Consider the following 20,876-nt stretch of genomic DNA (forward strand, 5'->3'; position numbering starts at 1 on the left):
CCTGGAACGTGGTAGGTTCTCAGAAAATAGTCACTGACTGATTGATTTATTTCAAGCCTGAGCCATTCCCATCCCCACTTGCACGGTAAGAGAATGTTAGTTTCCCCACTCCCTCAAGGTAAGTATATCATACAGCTTTAAATTTTGGCCGGATATATAAATAAAGATAGCACTTTTCCTTTTTCTCTTCCTGGCGCTCTCCTACACATCCCTCAAAGCCTTATTCAAGACCCCTCCCCTGAGAAACCTTCCTCACATCAACCCTTTCAGTCCCGCCCTACCCAGTTTTTCTCCCTTCTTCGTGCTGTAACACATTTTTCATTAAGTTTTATGAGCAAAGCACGCTGTTTTGTTGAGCATCCCTACTACTTAGAAACGCCTTTAAAGAAGACCCCTTGGGACTTCCTTGGTGGTGCAGTGGTTAAGAATCCGCCTGCCAATGCAGGGAACACGGGTTCGAGCCCTGGTCTGGGAAGATCACACATGCCGCGGAGCCCATGCGCAACAACTACTGAGCCTGCGCTCTAGAGCCCGCGAGCCACAACTACTGAGCCCGCGTGCCACAACTACTGCAGCCCACGCGCCTAGAGCCCGAGCTCTGCAACAAGAGAAGCCACCGCAATGAGAAGCCCGCGCACGGCAAAGAAGAGTAGCCTCCACTCGCCGCAACTAGAGAAAGCCTGCGCAGCAACGAAGACCCAATGTAACCAAAAATAAATAATTTTATTTATTTATTTTATAAAATAAATAAAGAGGGCCCCTCGCCTAGCGTCAGTGCTTAGACAGTTGTCATGAAGACAGGCTTCCGGAATTGACGGTTGCCCTGACAACGGACGCGCGGTGGTTAGCTTTCAGAACGCAGCCTGTGATTGGTCGAGAGGAAACGAACTGTGTAACCACCTTCTCCTTCACCACTCCGCCTACGGAAGATAGAAGAAGCCTTTGACACCGCTGTACCCAAAGCGGAGGCCGCCCCGGAACTCCAGGGTTTCCTCCGCCTTTGCCCTCAGAGAACCGTCGCCCTGAGGAGCCGGAATCCCGCGAGGACCTGGGAAATGTAGTTAGGGAGCCTGCGCAGGCGCAGAGGCATTCATGGCACAGGGGCTGCGCATTCCGCGGCACCGCCTTCGTGGGGACTGTCTGTGGGGGACCCACTCTCAGTCCAAGACCAAATTGCCAGGTACTTCAGGATACGAGTGTCCATGACACTCATTGTGTCCTCCCCGTCTTTGGCCAGAAGAGAGGCTCGGAGCGGTCTCGGAGTCTTAGGCCATCTAGAGCAGGGGTTCCCAACCCTCTGGCCGGTGTACCCACCAGTCCATGGCCTGTTAGGAACCGGGCGGCACAACAGGAGGTGAACAGCGAGCGAGCAAAACTTCATCTGGGGCTCCCCACTGCTCTCATTACCGCCTGAACCATACCCCACCGCCCGCCACAGGTCAGTAGAAAACTTGTCTTCCACGAAACCGGTCCCTGGTGCCAAAAAGGTTAGGGACCGCTGATCTAGAGGACAGAGGGGAATAAGAAGCTGGGCGAGGCTGGGGCCTGCCGTCAAGGAGCCTGAGGCTGGAAGGGGGGCGGGCTTTGAGGCGAGGCGGTTGTAGGGGCGGGGTTATGAGGCGAGGTTATGAGCAGGACTAGAGCGGGAATTGGCTGGAATGGGCGTGGACGGGAGGGCGACCCTGGAAAAGAGGCGGGACCTCAGGTGGAATTGAGCCAATGAAGCTGGAGTAGGCGGAACTCGCTGACTGTCCTGAGAATCCTCCTATCCAATATCCTTCTTGAGTCCACGGGCGAAAGTGAGGCTCAAGAGAAGAGATTTGTCCAGGACTGTTCACTGATCTTTCATTCTTGGTTTAGGGACTCATTGGCTGAATTAAATGGTGTTGAACCAGTTCAGTTTCTAAGCTAACTTTCTAAGGAAGGTAATTAGTAAATGTTTTGTAATAAGAAATTTATCGTTATTATTGTTTTATGAGTAATACAAGACTGAAGCATGTGTCACTTTTTGGCTCTCACTCCTTGTCGTAACGGGTGATCTCTCAGGAATGGGATGGCCCAAGCCTTGTGACGCCGTGTTTTCCTGGTGAGTTTATCAGGTCTTTCTGTCCCTCTGTAACAGCTGAAATTTATCAAGCACGGAAGTTTTCTGACTCAGTGGAGATCTGCTTTTATGCAGCTTATGGTACAAAGGGAACAACTCTTTTCTATCTTGTTGGGATTTCTTTCACCAGCAGATAGGTAGGCCTACACATAATTTTCAAAGCCAAGCAACGAAATGCTATTAGACAACAAAAAACGTCCTCATGTAATAAAGAGTGACTCCATTATTTTTTTTACTTTTTCTTTTTAAGATTCTTTTTGATGTGGACCATTTTTTTTAAGTCTTTATTGGATTTGTTACAATATTGCTTCTGTTTTATGTTTTGGGTTTTTGGCCACAAGGCACGTGGGATCTTAGCTCCCCGACCAGGGATCAAACCCTCACTCCGTGCATTGGAAGACAAAGTCTTAACCACTGGACCGCCAGGGAGGTCGCGTTTTTCTTTCTTTCTTCTTTTTTTTTTTTTTGGCCCACACCACGCAGCTTGCGGGATCTTAGCTCCCCGACCAGGGACTGAACCTGGGACCACAGGCAGTGAAAACACCAAGTCCTAACCACTGGACTGCCAGGGAATTCCCAACTCCGTTTTTATCAATGTTTGCTGAAAGCATTGAGCCTCACCCCTCCCTTTTCCCGTGTCCCACATCTGGGGAAGCAGATTGGAAAGCCTGGCTGTGCCCTCTTTTGGTGCCAGTGGGAAGTTCAAACCAAAGGCAGGAACCCTCACCCTGGCCCCACCCATTAACCACTATACTAACCCCAAGCCGGTCCTTGCTCTCTTTCAAGCCACTTTCGAACCAGCTTGGGAAGCCTGCCTGCTCCCTAAAGAAAGTCACATTGTGTGACTAGTAAATCGTTTCATACCTTCTTGCTGTGTGTGTGTGTGTGCCGACATCAGTCTGGATGTTCAAAGCAAATTTGGTGGGGGGGGGGGCATCCTGTTTGGCCATAGTTCTTCAGAAGCTCCGTTCTTGTAACATGGTCCAGGAACAGGGAGCCTAAGATCATTATCAGATGGAGCACAGAAGTGTAATGTCCTGCATCCTCATGGGTTAGAGCTCAGGAAAGCTGAGCTGAATGACAGGTTGGATTATTGCTCACGTGATGCTCATTTACACTTAATGGGTTCCCAGCCCTCTTTGCAGATGCTTGAGCAACCGAGGCTGTTATGTCCCACCTGCTGGCCCCAGCCCTGATCTGACCCTTGTGAATTGGGTTCAGTCACAGTTCAGACAGTTGAGGGTTCAAAACGTGGGGCAAGATCTCCCACTTTGGAAGGGCTTTCTGGGGAAGATGACCCCCAGAGGCTGCCTCCAGGGTAACAAGCCTTCAGTGATGGAGGGTGAAGCACATTTCTTCATTCACAGCACAAATAATTAGTATATTCGCAGAGTTGTGCAACCATCACCACAAACAAGTTTAGAACTTTTTTTTTTTTTTAACCACGTCACGCGGCATGTGGGATCTTTAGTTCCCTGACCAGGGATTGAACCCATGCCCTCTGCAGTAAAAGCATTGAGGCTTAACCACTGGACCACCAGGGAAGTCCCAAGTGTAGAACATTTTCATCACCCTAAAAAAGAAATCCCTTAGCCGGCCTCTCTCGATCCTCCCGTTCCCCAGCCCCTGGCAACCACTAATCTACTTCCTGTGTCTTGTGGATTTGCCTATTCTGGACATTTCATTTAAATGGAATCATACAATATGGGGCCTCTTATATCTGATCTTTTTACTTAGCGTAATGTTTTCAAGGTTCATTCTTGTTGTAGCATCTATCGGTACTGGATTCCTTTTTATTGCAAAACAGTATTCTATTGTATGGATTATACCACATTTTATTTATCAGTTCATCAGTTGATAGACATTAGTTTCCACTTGGAAGCTATTATAAATGATGGTGATATGAGCAATCATGTACACGTTTTTATGTGGACATGTGTTTTCTTTTATCTTGGGAAATACCTAGGAGTATAGTTGCTGGGTCATAGGGTAAGTCTAGGTTTAACTTTTTGAGGAACTGCCAGACTGTTTTCCAAAGTGGCTGAACCATTTTACAAGTCCACCAGCAGGGTTATGAAGTTCCAGTTTCTCTACATCCTCACCAATACTTGTCTTTTTGATTATAGCCATCCTAGTGGGTAGTATTTCATTGTGGTTTGGATTGTATTTCCCTAATGACGAATGATGTTGAACATCTTTTCATGTGCTTATTGGCCATTTGTGTATTTTCTTTGAAGAAATCTATATTCAGATACTTTGCCATTTTTAAGTGGATTATTTGTCTTACTATTGAGCCGTAAGGGTTCCTTATATAGCCCAGCTACAGCTGCTATATCAGATATATGCTTAGCAACAATTTGTCCTCATTCTTTGTGTTGTCTTTTCACTTTCTCCATGTTGTCCTTTGAAGCACAAAAGTTTTTAATTTTGATGAAGTCCAATTTATCTTTTTTGTCTTTTTTTGCTTGTGCTTTTGGTGTCATATCTAAGAATCCATTACCTAATTTAAGGTTATTAAAATTTATACCTATGTTTTCTTCTAAGAGTTTATAGTTTGAGCTCTTACATTTAGATATATCTCTGATCCATTTAATTTTGTCAATTTTTTATTGTGGATAAATACACATAAAATTTACCATCTTAACTATTTGTAAGTGTACAGATCAATGGTATTAAATACATTCATCACTTGTGTGGCCATCACCACCACCCATCCCCACAACTGTTTTCAGCTTGTAAAACTGCCCCTTTCTCCAGCTCCTTGCAACCACCATTCCTAGGTACGATTTTCCTAGAACAGTATCTTCTCAACATTAGGCATCCACATCCCACCTCCTTGGTTTATGCAGAGTGGCCCCTTTCCATCCTCCTAAGACGCCACTGCCTGTCCCAAGATTCTCCTATTTATTTCAATCCATCCCCTTTGAAACTTTCAACCGCAACTGTGACTGAACAATCGGTATCACTTGCCGTGAATGGAAGTTTGCTGTAAAAGTAAATGCAACGAAAACTACTATTTGCACATTTTCAGTGGATAGCATTGCCCACCCAAAGTGCAGAGTTTGGGGTCCTGGGGAGAGGCTAAGTGTCAAAGCTACTTTCTCATTGGGGTGACCAAGAGGATCAACAGACTCAAAAAGGGAACACTGGTCTCTCGGGTTGGATAGAGTAAGATGCGAGCCCCACCCCATTCCCCACCCCTGCCAGCCCACAGTGGACATGGAGCATGACATGAGGGAAATAAACAGCCACCAAAATCTGACACACAACTGTGTGACCATAGCATAATCTAGTTCATCCTGATGGATACAATTAAGAGTCCATTGGCAGGATGCTAGGCCTTAGCCGAGTGTTCCCCAACCTCATTCGATGACATACCGCCGTCAATTTGTTTTGCTGTAGTTGTGTGCCATGCATTTTCCTTTAAATCAGCTTAAAAACAAAACAAAACAAAACAGATCAATTTGTTTTTAAAGAGGACTTCCTACCACTACCATGAGTGAGAAACTGGTATCTCTTGTCAGTAGAGGAAAAAGGGGGAGAGGGGAAGTAAAATAAGTACCAGGAGAGCAAAACAATATTAAATTCTAGCAACAACTCTTGCCTGAGCCTGAGGCCTACTGTGTCTTTGTAACTAGAGAGGAATAAACATGCCGTCCACGCTTCCTCCTTGATCAAGTAGGATTGCATGAGAATGGAAAAGTGCCAGTTGATGATGTGCTGAGGACCAACTGAAATTGAGTGGTTCCCTGGTGGTCCTTGCCCCTCCCAGACTTTGGGAAAACAGATTTAACCAGCTCATCGTGGGGTGGTTTCACCATTAGGAGCCCTCCCGTCCTAGAATGTGAGCACTTGGCAGGTAGTGACTGTGCATGCCCAGCCTCTGCCCAGGTGTGTGGCACTGAGCTGAGAAAAGCAACCAACACTTAGAAACTCAAAACTTTAATCAGAGAACCAACACGCAAACATGAGGTCGGGCGTTTCTACACTGGCCCGCAGAACACGTCACTAGTTACATAGATGCCCCCCCGCCTCCCCCCACACACAATGGCTGCCAACTTTCTACAAGACCTCTGACCTCTATCTGTGGTGTCAAAACTCTTGGTTGAACACACTTATCAAGTTGAGTTTCCGCCCCTTCCCTGCCCTGCCCCTTAGGTATCTATCAGGCCTGTTGCCCAGATACAACAGGTGGGGAGTTGGACGTTTCCGCCATTTGAAAACCAGTACACTCCCCACTGTGGTGTGAACGGTCAGCCAACAAGGTCCCAGTTTCAACGACAAAACCAACCAGCACAACTCAAGGTGCAAGGTTTGAAAATCCTAAGGGCCCAGAGCACATACTCCTGAACTTTTTTTAGCACCAAAAATATGAAAGAATATTAAAAGTGTCAAGAGTCCAATGTCTTTGTAAGATTGTGCTTCAGCAAAGAGGTGACTGGGTCACTTAGCTGGTGGGACACAAAAGCTCAGGGCCGAGGAGGTGCCATCAAGAGAGCTGGCAGTGTGGTTCCCTGCGGTGAGACTCAGCTGTAGAACAAGCCTGGCCAAGGTGAGCAGTGAACTCTGGGGCTCCAACAGGAAGGACTGTGTCCTCACTGGGCTCGCCAACAATCCTCAGGGGAATTGCTGTCATATAAGAGAATGTGGTATTTTAAGACGTCACTTGGCAATGGAAACGAGGCCATCCATTTCCCTTTCATTCTAGAAGCTTCAAGGCAAGGGCAGGGATTACCGTATTGGTGTTCCCCACCCTGGAGCCTAGGGAAGCGCCTGGTGAGTGGCCACCTTGGACAACTGGTAAAGGAGGAACATTCCAGCAGTCTTTTCTGTGCATCACAGTTTTTGCTACCAAGCACATCTTCTGTATAAATGGTGTGAACTGTGTGGAGACAGCAACATCCAATGCAGCTTTCCTAACTGAATCCAGCTGTTTACGGTATTAACTCTCACGATAAACTGGGTCTCATCATTTAACCAACAACTTTAAGTAGGAGGAGATTATGGGAAGGGGTGGCATGTGGATATGGGAGGGGGTCCTTTTGAGTGACAAGTTTGGGAGGTTAGGAGTGGAAAGTTCCTGCCATGCAATGTTAGTTTACGTGTTCTTCTTGGCTTTTTGTGGGTTAAGAAAGTACTAGGACAGGGCTTCCCTGGTGGTGCAGTGGCTAAGAATCCACCTGCCAATGCAGGGGATGCAGGTTCGAGCCCTGGTCCAGGAAGATCCCACATGCCGCGGAGCAACTAAGCCCGTGCACCACAACTACTGAGCCTGCGCTCTAGAGCCCGTGAGCCACAACTACTGAGCCTGTGTGCCACAACTACTGAAGCCTGCGTGCCTAAAGCCCATGCTCCACAACAAGAGAAGCCACCGCAGTGAGAAGCCTGTGCATCGCAACAAGGAGTAGCCTCCACTCGCCGCAACCAGAGAAGAGCCCGTGTGCAGCAACGAAGACACAATGCAGCCCAAAAAATAAATAAATAAAATAATTTAAAAAGAAAGAAAGTACTAGGACAGAGCTGAGAGATGGAGGGAAGAAAAATGCTAGGCTTTTTTTTTTTTTTTAAGAGCAAAGTGCTGGGGTTTTGGATCCAACGAAGCCAAGGATATTTTGGTGGAAAACTTTAAAAATAAAAGGCATGCACATTATTAGTAATAACGTTAACTGCAGTGAAATAAAGATAGAGGGTTGCTTAATTTTCTCTTCCTTTTAATGTAAAAGTATATATTTGTTATATCTGATGCGTGTTTGTAGCTCACACTTGGTGAGTACTTACTATGTGCTGGGCACTTAGTTCTAAAGTGCTTCACATCTCTTTATCCTCACAACAGCCCTATGAAGTAGGTAGCTATTATTTTGCCCACCTTACAGATGAGGACACTGAAGCCCTGAAAGGTTCCATGACTTTCCCTAGGTCACTTAGGTGGCAGATGGAAGAGCTGGGATTTAACTCAGCAGACTGGCTCCAGTCTAACTCTGACTTCAAAAGCGCCACAGCTTCTCAATGTTTGTGTTTTCATTGTTTTAATGAAACTCATGTGTGCAAATTTTCTAATCAATCTTTATTAATAAAGAGATTTATTACTCTTGGGGGGGAGGGGCTTACACTGGGATGGTTTCAACTTTAGGCCTCGGATGAACACATTCTCAGATGTCTGGGATCCTGCTGCCACCCAGCAGCCATGGGCAGAATTGCTACCTGCTACTTTGGAGTGTGAACTCACTGATGTCGGCTAAGACCTAAGCAGCAGCACAAGGCTTTCTGACAATGTGGACACTGATGTGGTTTCTCCTTGGTGTGAATTCTCTGATGCTGACTGAGATGGGCTCTAAGGCCAAAGGCTTTCCCACACACATCACAAGCATAAGGCTTCTCCCCAGTGTGAGTTCTCTGATGCTGCATCAGATTTGCTTTCTGGGTGAAAGCTTTCCCACATTCGGCACATACAAAAGGCTTCTCCCCACTGTGAACTCTCTGATGCTTAGAAAGGCAGGAGCTCTGGTTGAAGGCTTTCCCGCATTCCTGACAAACATAAGGCTTTTCTCCAGTATGAATCCTCCGGTGTCGGATGAGTGCAGCACCCAGGCTGAAGGTTTTCCCACAGTCGCCACATTCGTAGGGTTTCTCACCTGTGTGAACTCTCTGATGCTTAGAAAAGCACGAGCTCTGGCTGAAGGCTTTCCCGCATTCCTGACAAACGTAAGGCTTTTCTCCAGTGTGAATCCTCCGGTGTCGGATGAGTTGAGCACCCAGGTTGAAAGTTTTCCCACAGTCACCACATTCATAGGGCTTCTCACCTGTGTGAATTCTCTGATGCTTGGAAAGGCACGAGCTCTGCTGTGATGTTTTCCCGCATTCATTTTGCTCAAAGGGCTTCTTTCCTGCCTGAGTTCCCTGATGCTGAACAAGGTGGTTACTGTAGGCAAAGACTTCGTCACACTTGTTAGGTTTAAAGGGCTCCTCTGCAGTTTGGATTAACTGATGTTCTGAGAGACATGCACTTTGGCTGAAGGTCTTTCCACTTTTGTTACATTGAAAGGGGTGCTCACTCTTATGGGTGGACTGATGTTTGGCAAGGGAGGCACTATGAACGAAGGCCTTCCCGCAGTCCCTACATTCATATGGCCTCACTCCAGAGTGGATCCTCTGGTGGCGGATGAGCTGTGAACTTTGGCTAAAGGCCTTCCCACACTGGTTACACTCAAAGGGCTTCACCCTGGCATGAATCCGCTCATGCTGAGTCAGGTATTTGCTGCAGCTAAAGGTTTTCTCACATTTGTTACACTTAAAGCGCTTCTCACTGACCCTTGGAGGCTCTCTGTGCTCTGGGTTCTCATTCAAGATCTTCCTGCTCTCGTCGAGTACTTGTTTTTCTCTGGCGTGAATGCTCTGGTGGCAAGTTAGGGTAGAGTGGCAAATGAAGCGCTCACCACACTCCTGACATTCGTAGGGGGTTTCCACCGCGTGGATTTTCTGGTGCTGAACAAGGTGTTCATTGTGGCTGAAGGTCTCCTTGCATTCTGCACAGCTGTAGGGCTTTTCTATGGCGTGAATGGATAGGTGTCGATTTAGGTGGGAGGGCCGGGTGAAACTCTTGATGCATTGGTGGCACTTGTGGGGCCTGTAGCCCGTGTGAACCCTCTGGTGTTCATTAAGGTGAGTGTTCCGGTAAAAGGCTTTCCCACATGTGTTGCATTCGTAAGGCTTCTCACCCCTGTGAACCCTCTGGTGGGTCTTTAAGGTCAGGATATGACTGAAGCGTTTCCCACACTCGTCGCACTTATAAGGTTTTTCTCCAGTGTGAACAGACTGGTGTTTGACAAGCAAGGAGCTTCGCCTGAAGGCCTTCCCGCACTCCTGACACACAGCGGTCTTTTCTGCAGCATGAATTTTCTGATGTTGGAGGAGGTATTTGTTAAAGTTGAAGATTGCCTTGCATCTGGCACATTCGTAGAGTTTCCGAGTGTGAGTTTTCTGATACCGGGTGAGATGAAAGGTTTGGCTGAAACTCTCACCATATTCATTACATTTGTCGGATTTGCCACCTGGGGGTGGTTTGTGACACTCAACAGGCTGTGAGTCTTGACCTGCTGGACCATCACTGTCTTGACTCTTACATGGTTCTTCTTCACTGTGAATGTTCTGATGCCACAGGAGGTATGTATTCTGACTAGAAGTCTTCCCGCACTTGTTACCCACATAGGATTTGGAGCCTGTGTGAGACACTGGCTGCACAAAAAGGCAAGAACTCTGGTTGACATCTTTCTCATTCTCTTGAGGCACAGTGGGGTCCTCCCTAGTGTGAAGAATCCAGTGCTGGATCAGATGGTAGCTCTGGCTGAAGCTCTTCTCACACTGACCACATTTATAAGGTTTCTCCCCTCCCTGGATGTTATCCTGCTGGCTCTGGTCTGAGTAGCACCCAAAGTCATTCCCACTTTCCTGAGACTTAGCGGGTGTCAGGCTCCTTTCAGGAAGATCAGGAGTCACAGAACCTGCTCCTGGGAAAGGGAGGGACTTGGGACCAAGGCCTCTCTTGAGTTTGTGGCTCTCGAGTTCGTGGCTCTTGCATTCTGTGGGACTTTCCTTGCTGGTAACAATATCGGACTTCAGAAGACTTTCCGGATCTCCAAGCAAACTATCTAACCAGCTCTGATCTATGTAGGCTTCTTCCAGATGGGAGTTCCAGAGGCCATCCTTGGAAAACATCTCAGTAATCTCCTGGAAGATTCCTTCATCCAAGAAGTCCTGTGGCAGAGGAGAGGTCTTGGCCTCAGCCGTGTCTGAAAGAGAGGGCAAGAGCAAATGTCTCCTGTGCCCTGGGGGTTAAAGACGGGAGCTGAACGCTGAGAGCAGACAAAAGGGAGAACAGGTGATGGGTCCTGAGTCAGGCCTATCTGGCAAGGAGATGAAGGAGACGGGGCCAGAGTGGTGATCCAGCTGGAACTGGCATCACAGGAAACAGAGCCCATTTCCAGGAGGATTAAGAGGGAAGCTGGGCAACCTCGAGGGTTCCACAGAGAAGTGGAGGCTCTCAGTGGATACTCTCCACCATCACCCCCATCAGCTAAGGCCCACTTCCTAGAGAAGTGCACTCAATGGAAAAGAGGTATAAATGATAACAATGCAATATGATTGTTACCACGTGGTTATCATTGTAACCACATCCAAAGGTGGTTTGCACATGGTTACACATGCTTGGAACCAGCCTGGATGTTAAGGTGGCAGAAACAGAAATCCACGATTGCAGGAGCCTGGGCCTATGTGAAAACACCTGTGTGCTCAACAGGAGGCTACAGAAGGTCCATGTTCACAAGCTCACGAGAGGTGAGCAGAGAATAGAGCTCCAGGCTGACGGCTGGGGTGCAGGCTGAGACTGAGCCATGCAGCCTCCACTCCGTGGCCTCTGGTTCAGGGGTCCTTCTCCTCACGTTAACAGCCTAACAATGAGAAAAGCCTCCAGTGCCCCAGGCAGGGCCCTGCCTCTGCTTTTTCCTCCTGGGGATGTCTCAACCAGTGTTAACACCTGGGAATCCTCACTGCTTGACTGGATCCCCTGGAGAAACCGTGGCCTGGAAGAGGGCAGACCGAAGGCTCTTGGCAGCATTTAGGCCCAGGCTTGAGTTACTAACAGATGGGCCATCTGCTAGGCCCTGTGGACCAGGAAGGAAGGATGGGCCTGAATGAAAGGGCGGTGAAACAGGTAGACAGGGGGTCCACAGTGCTCAAGGGGCACAAGGCAAGAAGGTGGAGAGACCAACTCAGGGAATGGAAGGCCAACCCCTGCTGAGTCTGGAAGGATGTGGAGGGGACAGAGGAAGGGCAACAGGACAACCATGTGCTGAACACAGAGGCAGGCAGAGATAAGGCATGCTGGGTGAGGGTCCTGGACCTAAAGCCAGTGCAAGGCAGAGTGAAGCCCGGAAGCAGGGAATCAAGCTGTCTGGGTAGACAAACTGGGTGGGATGGAGGTCCAAAGATGGAGGGCCCACAAAGGGCCACACCCCACGACCCCTCCACCCTCCTGCTCGCTGGGTGCTGGTGGGCCCTCTCTGCCCACTCACCAGGGCCTGTTGACTCTGGGCTTCCTTTCGCCAGGGCCGCCAGCTCTTCCCCATCATCTGGATGGGAGGTCAGGCTGGGTCTGGGGGAATCTGAAGGGAGAGAAAAGCATTGTCACCAACCAGACGACAGCAGCATGGAGAGTCATCCAGCCACTGAGTGGGAACTTCCCAGCTCTCCTGACTATTCAGCACCTTATCCAGCGCACGGCTCCCAAGGACCAGATGCAGCACTGGGTGACTCCAGGAACGCCTGCCCTACAGGGTTCCCAGTCCAGTGGAGGAGAGGGACCTGGACAGTCACAATCCAGAATGATCAGAGCTGTGACAACTGGGCCTGGGAACACAAAGGATCTGTAACAGCTCTTGAGGAATGAGCAGAGTGGCCAGGGAGAGGCAGGTACTTCCTCGGTCATCTGAGATTCATTCATTCACCCATGGACCACACACGGCCAGAGGCCTCCGTGGGCTAGGCCCCGTGAAGTGTGTTGGGGTCCCAGAGCTCAATCCCGCACTCTACCCCCCTGCAAACTTTCTCAAGGAAGGGAGCACAGAGTTGTAATCCCTGGGGAAATGTGCTACAGTGGGGAGAAAGCCACTGCTAACTTCAAAGATGAGAGGTCATGAGCCCAGCAAGTAGGCTTCATCTTTTAGCTGAAAGAGGGCAAGGAAAGAGATTCTCCCCTACAGCCTCCAGAAGGAACCAGCCATGCCCACACCTGGATTTCAGCCAAGGCAGACCCACTTCAAACTTCTGACCTCCATGGGGCTTCCCTGGTGGCGCAGTGGTTAAGAATCCGCCTGCCAATGCAGGGGACACAGGTTCGAGCCCTGGTCTGGGAAGATCCCACATGCCACGGAGCAACTAAGCCCGTGCGCCACAACTACTGAGCCTGCGCTTTAGAGCCCGCAAGGCACAACTACTGAGCCTGCGTGCCACAACTACTGAAGCCCACGCACCTAGAGCCCGTACTCTGCAACAAGAGAAGCCACTGCAGTGAGAAGGCCGCGCACCACAACGAAGAGTAGCCCCACTCGCTGCAACTAGAGAAAGCCCGTGCTCAGCAATGAAGACCCAACTCAGCCAAAAATAAAATAAAACAAATAAATTAAAAACAACCACAAAAAACAAAAAACTTCTGACCTCCAGAACCATCAGTCAGTGTGTGCTGTTTTCAGCCACATTTGTGGCATCTTCAAGAGCGCCATAGCAAACGATTACACCACTCATATATATAGACACACAAACGTGTGCCAGGGAGTCAAGGGAAACACATTTCTACCATGGATTGTAATTTAAAAATTGCAGACACTGAGATTTGACCTCCCACAAGCTACTTCTGTAGCGTACATTGAGCAGTTTAGAGAAAATCTGCCCCAATGCAATAAAATTACATGAAATGATATTTTTCAGTGTGTAATCCTTTTTTTCCTTTTTAAAAATCTTTTGGAATAAATTATTTTTTCTGCTTTTGGAAAAGAAAGAAGCAAGGAACTTGAGAAGGGGAAATGAGCTGATCAGGATGAGGTGACATGGATGAAGAGCAGCACAGGCTCCACCTAGTGTCTCAGCCCTGCCGCTCCCTCCCTGGGTGACACTGCTGTTCACAGCCCAGGGAGAATGGTTAGCGCCGCAGGCTGCCTGCTCTCCTTGGAAAGGCCTGCTCGCAAGGCTGGCCCTTGGCTGGTGTCTGGGAACCTGGATTTCGGGAGTGGGGGGTTCCAGCATTCCCTAACCAATAAGAGGGGCTCCCTGTGCCCAAATGCCTGCTTCCCTTCGGGGAGTCTAGGATTTGGGTACGTGGCAGGCAGAGGGTGCCTATGCGACCAGCCCCCGGTAAAGAACCTGGGTGCTGGGTCTCTAATGAGCATCCTCGTAGACATTTCATATGTGTTGGCGCACCTGGTCGCTGGGGGAATTAAGCAATGGCCGTGAGTAGGACCATTCGCTGAGTCCCAAGAGTCCTCCTAGTCAATCACCAAATGTCAGGGTGCTCCTGGGGACTCCCACAGAGCTGGGAAGGTGAATTCCCCTCTCTGAACCTCGATTTCAGGAGGATCAAGAAAACAGGGAGCCAGACTTCCTTGCACGGTGACTGGAAGATGGGAGGAGAGGACTGTAAGTGCTTGCCCAGCACAAGACCCAGCTCCTGACACAGCGGCTCTTGCTGCTCACTCATCTATTCGTTGAGCCCCCAAAGCGGGTACTGTCCGTTCCAGACACGGGGGCTCCACCAGGGAGCAGCACGAGTCCCTGTCCGCAGGAAGCTCCCATCCTAGCAGAGGAAGACAGACCATAAAATGAGCGGTCAGAACATGAAGGAGCAGTGGGCAAGCCGGGCAGGGGAAAAGCAGGGAGTGCTCATGGGGTTGCAGTTTGTCTTAAAAAAGGGAAGCCCCATGGTGGTGCAGTGGTTAAGAATCCGCCTGCCAAAGTGGGATCCCAATGTCGGCTCTTCCCGGACCAGGGATCGAACCTGGTCCGGGAAGATCCCACATGCCACGGAGCAACTGAGCCTGTGCGCCACAACCACTGAGCCCGTGAGACACAACTACTGAGCCCACATGCCACAACTACTGAAGCCCATGCACCTAGAACCCATGCTCTGCAACAAGAGAAGTCACCACAATGAGAAGCCTGTACAGCACAACAAAGAGTAGCCCCCACTCGCCGCAACTAGAGAAAGCCCGCGCATAGCAACAAAGTCCCAACACAGCCAGAAATAATTTTTTTTTTTAAGGGAAAAAAGAAAAAAGGGGAAGCCCTGAGTCAGGGAGGGGACAGAGAACAGCAAATGCAAAGATCCCTAAGTGTCAGCTGGAGGAATTCTTCTACTATGATAACAGGAAAGGCAGGGGCCAGATCAGGGTTTCTCAACCTGGGCACTACTGCCATTTGGGGTCGGATAATCCCTGCATTCTGGGATACGTGGCAGCACCTCTGGGCTCCACCTACTGGATTCCAGGAGCACACCCACCACTGCCAACTGGTGACAATCAAAAAGGTCGCCAGGGCAGGGGCAAGGAAAAAAAAAAAAAAAAAGGTCGCCAGGCGTTGCCAATGTTGCAGAATCGGCCAGCTGAGTACGCTGGTCTGAGGCGCTCAGGAGGCACGGGCCCCTTCCATGGGTGACAAGAGAGCCACGGGTGATCACCGAGCAGGGCAGTGACAGACCCCTGGGGCTGAGGTGGACACTCACTCAGCAGGAAGAGGTTCTGGTAGTTGTCCAGTGCTGTGTCCCAGAACAGGTCCCCCTGGTCCAGCCCCAGCTGCTCCCAGTCCTCCAAGGTGAAGTCCATGGCTACGTCCTCGAGGGTCGCAAATTCCTGGAATGCAACACACTGTCAGTGATGACTGCGGGGCTGGGGTCAGGGAGGGGCCAACGGCTTACTCAGCACCCCCAGCCCCCCATGCCCCAGGCCTTTGGCAAAAGTCGTCTTGTGAGAACCTTCAGATGCAAGACACTGGGCATCCCCGTATTTTCTAGGAAAGGACAGGAGTCTTGAAGAGGAGACGTGAGGTTCCTTCAAGGTCACAGAGGTGGGTCTGCCTGATCCTGACATCCATCTACCTTGGCTTTTGTTTTTTTCAGTGTTTGTTCAAGATTTTAAGTTTTTTTAATTCAAAAAAATTTTTTTAATTATAGTTGATTTACAATGTTATGTTAATTTCTGCTGTACAGCAAAGTGATTCAGTTATACATATACATTCTTTTTCACATTCTTTTCCCTTATGGTTTATCACAGGATACTGAATATAGTTCCCTGTAGGGCCTTGTTGTTTATCCATTCTATATATAATAGTTTGCATCTGCTAATCCCAAACTCCCAATCCTTCCCTCCCCCACCCCCTCCCACTTGGCAACCACAAGTCTGTTCTGTGTCTGTGAGCCTGTTTCTGTTTCATTTACTCATTCCACAAACACCTTGAGGAACTTCCCTGGTGGCGCATTGGATAAGACTCCGCACTCCCAGTGCAGGGGGCCCAGGTTCCATCCCTGGTCAGGGAACTAGATCCCACATGCGTGCCACAACTAAGGAGCTGCCAAGCAGCAGCTAAGGAGCCCATCTGCCACAACTCAGACCCAGCGCAAACAAATAAATATTAAAATACAAACAAACAAACAAAAAACATCTTGAGGCTTCCTGTGTGCCAAACCGGTGATGGTCCCTAGGGACCCAGAGATGAGTCCCAATCAGTACTTGTACCCGTGGAGCGCCAAGTCTGGTGGGGCTGACAGATATAGTCAGGGACACCCCATCCGGGTGGATTTGTGCTACAGCTGAGGCAGCAGGGGTGATATGGGAGACCAGAGCGGGGAGGAGCTGACGCTGCCCAGGGAAAGTGGGGGGAATGAGCTGGGTCTTGAAGGTTGTGGAAGACTCACCAGCCAGAGATGGTGGGCGGGGTATATTCTAGCAGAGGGAGGAGCCTGACCAAAGGCGGGAAGCTGGAAAGTACAGAGTAACATTTTACCACCAGGCCAAGGAGGGAGTACGGCGTGTGTGGGGACACGGAGAAGACAGTGTGGAGGGGGGCAGGACCCAGGTCACGCAGGGATGGGCTCAGAAACCTGGATTTTATCCTATAGGCAATAAGGATTCCTGGAAGGATACTGAGCAGGAGAGCGACAGTGTGAGGGCTTTCCTTTAAGAAGATCGAGCTGGGGGACTTCCCTGGTGGTGCAGTGGTTAAGAATCCACCTGCCAATGCAAGGGACACGGGTTCAAGCCGTGGTCTGGGAAGATCCCACATGCCGCAGAGCCCGCGAGCCCCAACTACTGAAGCCTGCGCACCTAGAGCCCATGCTCTGCAACAAAGAAAAGCCACCGCAATGAGAAGGCCGCGCACCGCATCGAAGAGTAGCCCCCGCTCGCTGCAACTAGAGAAAGCCTGCGCACAGCAACGAAGACCCAACGCAGCCAAAAATAAATTAATTAATTAATTTTTAAAAAAAAGATCGAGTTGGGGACCATGATAAGACAGTGAGCCAGAACAAGGCAGGCCAGCTGTGCAGCCTTTGGGGATGATGGGTTAGGATAGGGAGGGACCCTTGACTCACCTCAGTCATAGCCAATGCGGGCCCAGCAGCCGAGTCCTCCATTAAGCTCCCCCTCCTGGGAGAAAGTGTCCCTTCCTCCTAGGGCTGACTCTGGCCACGCTGGAGGAGCCCCCAAAACTTCCAGAAGCAGGAGGAGGAGTCAGAACATAAGTCTCCCTGCAGGAACCACAACAATTCTATTTACTGAAACCACCCAGCCCCACGTTCCTCCTGTGCTTCAGAGCCCTCAAGGCCACTTCACAACCCTTCTTGGCACTCACAGTCAGTAAATACAGCCAGTAAATACCCACTTGGGAGAGGTGGAGATTCAGATCTATCACCTTGGCAGAACCTTCTGTCTTGCTCCCCACTGTGTGCACAGTGCCTGGCACACAGTAGGGATTTTTAAAATATTTGTTGACAGAACACATGTGTCTCTAACTGAACCCCTGGGACGATGCTTCTGATATTTCTGATTCTCATCTCTAAGACTTGAGTCCAGGTGAGCCTCCAAGACTGTTGATGTTTCTTCAACCTTTTTTTTTAAACCATGACCCACAGTAACACAGACAATATATACCATGACTACTCATTTGCATACATAACTGAACAAAAGCTTCATGAAACAATACTTCATCTTACAAAGTAGGATGGACTCGATGTTTACCATTCTGGTTGTTTTTATTTTACTTCATTAAAAAAAATTATGGTCACTGCCCCCCGAGTTATTTTCATCACCCATAGTATGTAAAACACTGTACCACTGGTGTGGCCACTGTGTATTTCCTAAGTAGCATATACCTGTGGGGTGTCAAAAGCATTCCATATCATGAATCAGCAACGACACAGGTCCACAATTCTTAAGTCTCTGGGGCCAGGTATGCTTTGAATTCAGAAATTTTCAGATTTTAAGAAGATAATCCAGGGGCTTCCCTGGTGGCGCAGTAGTTGGGAGTCCGCTTGCCGATGCAGGGGACACGGGTTCGTGCCCTGGTCCAGGAAGATCCCACATGCCGTGGAGCGGCTGGGCCTGTAAGCCATGGCCGCTGAGCCTGCGCGTCCGGAGCCTGTGCTCCGCCACAACAGTGAGAGACCCGCGTACCGCAAAAAATAAATAAATAAATAAAGAGCTATGGGTATTCGTTTAAAAAAAAAAAAAAGATAATCCAGGGACTTCCCTGGCTGTCCAATGGTTAAGACTTCGCCTTCCAATGCAGGGGGTGTGGGTTCGATCCCTGGTTGGGGAGCTAAGATCCCACATGCCTCATGGCCAAAAAATCAAAACATAAAACGGAAGGAATATGGTAACAAATTCAATAAAAACTTTAAAAAATGGTCCACATCCAAAAAAAAACTCTTAAAAAAAAAAAAAAGGTGATCCACCATATATATGGTGTATTTCATTAGAATCCCAATGCAGTGGGGTCGGGGGAGGGCGCTGGCGGGAGCATTTCATAATTGAATACTTTGATATTTCTAGAACAGAGGTATCAATATTCACTCTAGGTAGGATAAGTAAAAGTAATAAGTCACAGCAGTTCTAATCAGTTGCGGGCACCAAATCCATGGAAAATAATGTTTGGTTTTCAGAGCTTTCTAGATTTTGTGACTGCAGATAAGGGAATGTGGTAGACCTATAATAAGTGCTAACATTTTACCCAACGAGGATTTCCCTCACAACAGAGGTTAAGCCGTGACTTTTTAGTATAATTTGATCCACAGATTTTTAAAATTTTATTTTATTGAAGTAAAGTTGATTTACAATATTGTGTTAGTTTCTGGTATACAGCAAAGTGATTCCGTTATTTATATATATATGTACATACAGTATATGTGTGTATATATATATATATTCTTTTTCATATTCTTTTCTATTACGGTTTACTACAGGATATTGAATGTAGTTCCCTGTGCTACATAGTAGGACCTTGTTGTTTATTCAGTCTATATATAATAGTTTGCATCTGCTAATCCCAAGCTCCCAATCTGTCCCTCCCCCAGCCCCCCTCCCCCTTGGCAACCAGAAGTCTGTTCGCTATGTCCAATCCACAGATGTTTTTTGTTTTGGGGTGTTTTTTTTTTGCGGTACGCGGGCCTCTCACTGTTGTGGCCTCTCCCGTTTTGGAGCACAGGCTCCGGATGCGCAGGTTCAGCGGCCATGGCTCACGGGCCCAGCCGCCCCGCGGCATGTGGGATCTTCCCGGACCAGGGCACGAACCCGTGTCCCCTGCATCGGCAGGCGGACTCTCAACCACTGCGCCACCAGGGAAGCCCCACAGGTGTTTTATCTGGCCTGAGTTGGCACTGAGTGTTTTGACAGAAAATTCTTTTAAATAATCCCAAACTTAAAAGCTGGGAGATTTCACCTAAAGACTTGATTTCCAGCTTCTGAAAAATCCTAGGATTTGGCCACATGGGGTCTGCATTCCCATGAAGCTAGTTTGTTGGAGGCCGTTTAGAGCTACCCCCGCACCCCGCTTTAGATGGGGTGAGCCCTCCCAGATGCCCCACAGCCTTCACCCAGACCTCTTCTCTCCTTTTCCTTATCTGCCTGACGCTCATAGACATCTGAGTTTGAGAACTCTACGTACAGTTTCCAGATCCCGTTCTGTCCACATCTCATACACTCTCAGCCCTGGGAGGGAAGAAACTGGAGCCCTGATGCGAAGCTCAAGGTCACCCAGCCTGTCATAATAACTTGAGACAAATAGGACTGGAAAACCTTAGGCCCTGGAGTCAGGGAATCTTGCCTCTTCCTGGTGTGGGACCATGGCCAGATCATTCACCCTTTCTGTGCCTGTTTCTTCATGTACAAAATGGGGCAGATACAACTCATCCACAATCTCTTGTCTACAATTCTGAAAACGTAAGGCTCTGAAAACCAGAACTTTATTCAAAAATTGGCAGCCAATCTGAACCCGAATTGCCATAGGCTATGTATATTCTTTATTCCCCTTTAGTGTGGGTATTCATGCCTTTTCCGGCAGAAATACTCGATTTCCAAGAATTGCCCCAGATCTCGCTTGGGGTTGTTGCCTAGTTATGAAACATGCACCCTACTAACTCTCTAAATTCTGAAAAGTTCTGATTCCCGAGATGATCCTGGTGGCTGCGGAGCTGACAAGAGAAAATGCGAGGACAGAGCGGCGCCTGGCACACACATAGCGCCCAAATAAATGGTAAATATCTTGACTTTCTAAGGAACTGCCATTCATTCATCCCTCAAGATCCGACTCAGCTCTGCCAAAGACATCAGGCAACTCACCCCCCTCCTTCAGCCTCAGCTTCCTCACCCAAGAATAAAATAAAATAGAATCGATCCTCTCTGGGCTGCCGGTGAGAGTTGGAAACCACTTCAGCAAGATCCTGGCTTGTAACTCTGAATAAGGGCTCAAGACTCCACCTAGATACCCACAGCCCAAGGCGACTCGCCCAGTGCCGAAGTCTCCCCAAAAGCATTCCGTCACCTCTCGTCTTCAGCGATCCCAGCCCCGGCGTCTCCTCACCTCGAGACTGCGGTCAGCCAGGTTAAAAGACTCGACCCCAAACGGGTGGGAGGCGGAGACCCAACTGCTCGGACACGCGCCTCCCCACAGCCACTTCCGTTACCGGGAGAATCTCTTCAGAGCTACTCCCCCCCCAGGATCCTCCGCGCCAGCCCCAGGA

The 20,876-nt window shown here is 48.9% G+C and overlaps 1 protein-coding gene and 1 long non-coding RNA gene across 5 annotated transcripts; one reads left to right on the forward strand and one right to left on the reverse strand.

Annotated features, from left to right (window-relative positions):
• The first annotated feature begins 1,128 nt into the window (after window positions 1-1,128).
• LOC132509714 (uncharacterized) lies at window positions 1,129-13,574 on the forward strand. Its single transcript, XR_009537111.1, has 2 exons — window positions 1,129-1,438; window positions 9,907-13,574. It is a non-coding gene; the product is annotated as an uncharacterized LOC132509714 (long non-coding RNA).
• ZNF473 (zinc finger protein 473) lies at window positions 8,150-20,825 on the reverse strand. 4 transcript variants are annotated; one of them, XM_060131053.1, is made up of 5 exons: window positions 20,717-20,825; window positions 17,232-17,387; window positions 15,369-15,495; window positions 12,172-12,261; window positions 8,150-10,890 (listed from the first exon to the last, which is right to left on the reverse strand). In XM_060131053.1, exons 2-5 carry the CDS (start codon window positions 17,271-17,273, stop codon window positions 8,327-8,329), a joined length of 2,823 nt encoding a protein of 940 aa, XP_059987036.1. In that variant the 5' UTR covers window positions 17,274-17,387; window positions 20,717-20,825; the 3' UTR covers window positions 8,150-8,326. The 4 variants fall into 4 exon arrangements, with proteins under 4 accessions (XP_059987036.1, XP_059987035.1, XP_059987037.1 ...); XM_060131052.1 differs by having other exon boundaries at window positions 20,678-20,814; XM_060131054.1 differs by having other exon boundaries at window positions 20,504-20,809.
• Window positions 20,826-20,876: the final 51 nt, after the last annotated feature.

Source organism: Lagenorhynchus albirostris, chromosome 19 (assembly GCF_949774975.1).
Source record: "Lagenorhynchus albirostris chromosome 19, mLagAlb1.1, whole genome shotgun sequence".
NCBI lineage: Eukaryota > Metazoa > Chordata > Mammalia > Artiodactyla > Delphinidae > Lagenorhynchus > Lagenorhynchus albirostris.

What these genes read in the sequence shown, in the direction of transcription:
- ZNF473 (XM_060131053.1), bottom strand. Translation starts at nt 17,273, where the DNA reads ATGGAGGACTCGGCTGCTGGGCCCGCATTGGCTATGACTGAG. An exon ending in CCGCATTGGCTATGACTGAG is followed by an intron (nt 15,496 to 17,231) that starts GTGAGTCAAGGG and finishes GTTGCATTCCAG; the next exon opens with GAATTTGCGACCCTCGAGGA. An exon ending in CCCAGAGTCAACAGGCCCTG is followed by an intron (nt 10,891 to 12,171) that starts GTGAGTGGGCAG and finishes CCTCTCTTTCAG; the next exon opens with ACACGGCTGAGGCCAAGACC.